Here is a 4421-nt window from a genome sequence, read left to right on the forward strand (position 1 = left end):
AGTGTTGGTAGTGGTTGCATCTCTGTTATGGACAATAGATTTGATGTGTGGTGATTTGAGCATACATCTTTAAATGCTTGTACTTCACTTGATTAAACTATCTATTGTTGTTGCTTGCCATATCACAAAAAAAATTAGCTTGTTTTTTATTTTTATTTTATTTTGATAATTAATGCCATGCATTTGATTTCGAGGATGGGACGAGTGATGGATTATAGTTATTGTTTTTGATTGAATTTTCTTTGCAATTAATCATTTTACCAAATTATTTCAGAAGATTGGTTGATTGAACCTCTGTCACTCTTCTTATCTTGCTAAAACTTATCATTAACTAAACTAATTTATATTTTCTATCCAATTAGATTCTATGCTTGCTTATTAATCCAAATAAACTTATGAATCAAATTTTATTTCTTAAATGAAGTAGAGATAGTAAAACAACTAAGTACATAAATTACATGATATGCCTCCAATAAATCTTTGAAAATAATATATTTTGAGGTAGTGCTAGTAAAAATATGAGGCAAAAATATCATTTTTCATAATTTATCTGTAATGTTTTGCATAATTTTTATGGAAAATGATAGATAATATTTTTGCCATGGATTGCTTAAGGCTATTTTGTCAATCTTTTCATAAATAATAAATAAATAAAAAACAAAAAATATTATAACTGAAAAAAGATATTTTAAGTTAATATTTTATTAATAATATAAATATTTTAATAAAAATAATTTCATAAATATTTTTAAAAATCCTTTATCTACCTAATTTAGTCTAAAGACTCTCTTACAAACTATTTGTAAATCACTTTAAGTATTACAATTCTAATGATCATCTTGTAACAACCACGTTTTGAACAAGGCAAAAAGAGAGCACTCTTCGCATCGATCAATCCGCCCGAGCAGCTCAACCTCGCGAATCATTCGCTTCTATGCACATTTGTTTGCCATGGAGCTCAATTCCATTTTTTCTCTCTCTACCTCTCACCTCATCGTGGACCAGAATACAACAACCGACACATTGCAACCAAAGCATGCCACGTCCACACTGCACAGGGAACATCACTACACCATCACTTCTAACCATCCAGTCAGCCACAATTCACATTACTAACAGCTTTGAAATAATCCCATTAATCGTGCTATTCTATTATGGAGACAACTGTTTCTATACCGACCATTTCTGGTTCGCAAGATTGTGCGTTGGATTCTACACCCAGTCCCAGTCGGAGTGGAAGTACAATTTGCAAACTGGACGCGTATTCACGCGATCTGGGCATGATAAACCTACTGCAACGTTCCGTCACAAACTTTGAAGCTCTGGACTGACAAGAAGTAACTTTGAATGCGACTCTGGAAACGATTGTGACCCCCAAACTGTAGCCTGTCATTCTCCGCAATCAACAATTTCTAGCAACACTGATTCGGGCTTGTGTGCACGTACTCCCACTCTGTCACCAGAAACCACATACGATGATTGCGCCTGATTGCCAACAGCGCTGTATTTACTTCATATACTTCATCACATCATGTGCGATGTCGTCCAAGAACGAAACGAACCCCACGCCTGTGCCTATCCCACTGCCATCCACTTCCTGCTCCTCTATCAAGTAACGGTCAAATGCCTCTGTGTTGTCGCGCCCTCCTCTGATCATCAACAGCTTCGGGGTGATGTTCCTCTCCTGCTTCAGCTTGTTTATCATCGACCGCAATCCACCTGATGCCACCGCCACCGCCACCACCAGATGACGTTCAAAGCCGTTGTGCCATGTTCGTGTCAGTGCGTGCTCTGACCCAGATGTACCGATTGCTCACCACATAGATTGTTCACCAGCGGCACCCAACCAACCGACTGCTGCGACGCAAAAACAAACAAACAAACCACACAAAGCAATCACCTCAACATCAACAGGATGGGACTTCCAGAATGTCTTACAGTTCTGGGGCGGAGGGAACGGCAGCGCTGGATCGGCTGTCGGAGAATAATACACGATCAGCGTGGTGAAGGCATCCAGAACGTAGATGGGGCTCCCATTCACCATCAAAGCTGCACGACTCAATGAGTGACGGGGATACGCTCGCCTGTCCAGCGTCTCGAACGATGATAGCACAGGATACACGGCTCTCAACAGGAACGAAGGCTCTAATGCGCTGCCATGACATACCACCACGGACACCCAGTTAAAATGCCACCACTCGGCCAACACCACGCATGCATCCACACACGGAACTGGAACTGGAACTGGAAACTCACGCCTGTCGTGCACACACACCTTCCTTTCGCCACAAACCGGATGCGACTCTCATGTCTACTTCGACACGAGCCCAGTGCGGGATCCACGAAAACATCACGTACCTGAACAGGCATTGGAGGTATATTCTGTGATCAGGATGCACTCCTTCTTCGTGACTTCTCAACAACTGGTTCCGAAGTAGCGCGAAAATCAGGCGGGGCAAAGCTTGCAGTTGGGGGCACCCTGAGAACGCCACATCCAACCTGCTGTGAGTGCTGGGCTGTTCGAATTGGGCAAGCTTGCAGTAGTAGTTGTATTGTGCCGTAAGAATCACCAGCCAATCATGCAGGAGGGCGCGTGCTTCCTTCACGCCCTCATCCAAAGATGCTCGAACGATCTGTCATTTGGCAGAGTAGCACGGACAGGTGACTTTTACATATCACCAAAGTTTCTACAAAATTGCATCTGTTTTACTATACTACAAAAATACTCTATGGAATCAAAATATTCTCTTCTAAGAGGATTTTCACCCCTTTCCAAAATCCTAAATCCTACTCCAAATCCTAAATCCTAATTCCAAATCTTAAATCCTAAATCCCACTCCCTAATCCTAGATTCTACTCCCTAATCCTAAACTCTATTCTCTAATCTTAAATTCTTTTTTTTCTTTTTTCTTTTTTTTATTTGAATTTGCATATTTTTTAAAGAAAAAAAAAATAGATTGAGGATTCTAGAGGATTGATGCTATCTTACTTTAAGCCACTACTAACTTGTCACTTCTTCTTTTTTAGAGGGAAGCTATATATCAATTTATCAAGAAGACAAATATATAAAAGTCGTGGGTGTCGCACATCATACTACTATTAAGAGAGATTCTTTGTTCATGCCCATAGGTAACAAGTGCCCTTGTCATCCAACATAATCTCTTAATGCAAGCATTGCAAGGCCAATCCTGTACATATCGTCAATAAATTAATTAAAGAATTTTAAAGAATTTTCCTTCTTTCTCTCTTCCATATGCCATCATGGAGTTTTGAATCCAAAACCTCTTAGATATTACTCAAGCACCTTATTAACCATCCACCACCATAAGCCTCAAGCTGCCACTTGATGTCTAAAGCATCAATTTGTTTTCCTATAAGGTTGTTGTCCAACCTCTTTCTTTTTTTAAAATCTCCATTTCTCACAAATCGTAACTTTTATAAAAATTTACATATCTATTTTCTTATCTTTGGCAATAGTCATTTCAGTTTAATACTATACTATCTTTGAGTAACTTTTAAATTCTTTAGAATAATAAAAGAGTGTATTGAAGATTTCTTTCTTTGAGCTTCATGTCCTTGACACATACAATATATTAAATGTAATGTATATGCATAATTAATGAAATAAAATAATTGACTTGGTTTTTCTTATATTATAATAAATTTATTTTTGTATGATTCTTCTTAATTTTTAAATTTAATATAATCATCTTGTTGTCCCAACCATTTTAATGAAACAAAGTGTGATTAAGCATCTCACATTTTTTTTTCTATAACATATATTTCTACATAAATATAAAATTTTGCACCAATAATTATACCTTGTTCTATAAAGTTATTGGAAACTTGTGCTTTTAGAAGCACATCTATATAAATTAGAAGTTAATTTTTTTAAAAAAATAGATGTAAAATATCTAAAATTTTGTGATTTTGAAAAAATAAAAATATGTCCATAAATATCATTTTAAAATATTTCTATAAAAATGGTAATATTATTCCAACTACAAGAAAAATCATTTTTAAAATATGTTAGTAAAAATTCTTACAACTATATTACTTTCAATAATTATATCATTATTATTATTTTATTCTAATATTTTATATATTTATATATATATAAATATATATATATTTATATTTATATTTATAATAATTAAAAAATATACCAATATAATGATTATTTGTCTATCCACAAAAATTATTAATTAGATGAGATTATTAGCACCATTCAAAATCACAAATTTACACTATTTAAAATCAATTCTATTTCATCTTGAACCACCTCTTGTCTTTGTTGTTAGCCCCCATTTCAACTCTTCTCTTCTCTTCGTCCATGTTTCAGCCCCTCTATTTCCGACCCCTATCCCAACTCTCCTATTCTCCTCATCTTTCTTCCTCCCACCTTCCTCTTCAATCTCCAT

General features: G+C 35.8%; 1 protein-coding gene across 1 annotated transcript; it reads right to left on the reverse strand.

The window, feature by feature from the left end:
- Positions 1–1471: 1471 nt before the first annotated feature.
- On the reverse strand, positions 1472–4421 carry LOC141045787 (protein transport protein SEC23 D-like). Its single transcript, XM_073536340.1, has 4 exons — positions 4359–4421; positions 2359–2633; positions 1939–2153; positions 1472–1719 (listed from the first exon to the last, which is right to left on the reverse strand). Exons 1-4 carry the CDS (start codon positions 4419–4421, stop codon positions 1508–1510), a joined length of 765 nt encoding a protein of 254 aa, XP_073392441.1. The 3' UTR covers positions 1472–1507.

This window comes from Physcomitrium patens, chromosome 9, assembly GCF_059467195.1.
Source record: "Physcomitrium patens ecotype Gransden chromosome 9, ASM5946719v1, whole genome shotgun sequence".
NCBI classification, from domain to species: domain Eukaryota; kingdom Viridiplantae; phylum Streptophyta; class Bryopsida; order Funariales; family Funariaceae; genus Physcomitrium; species Physcomitrium patens.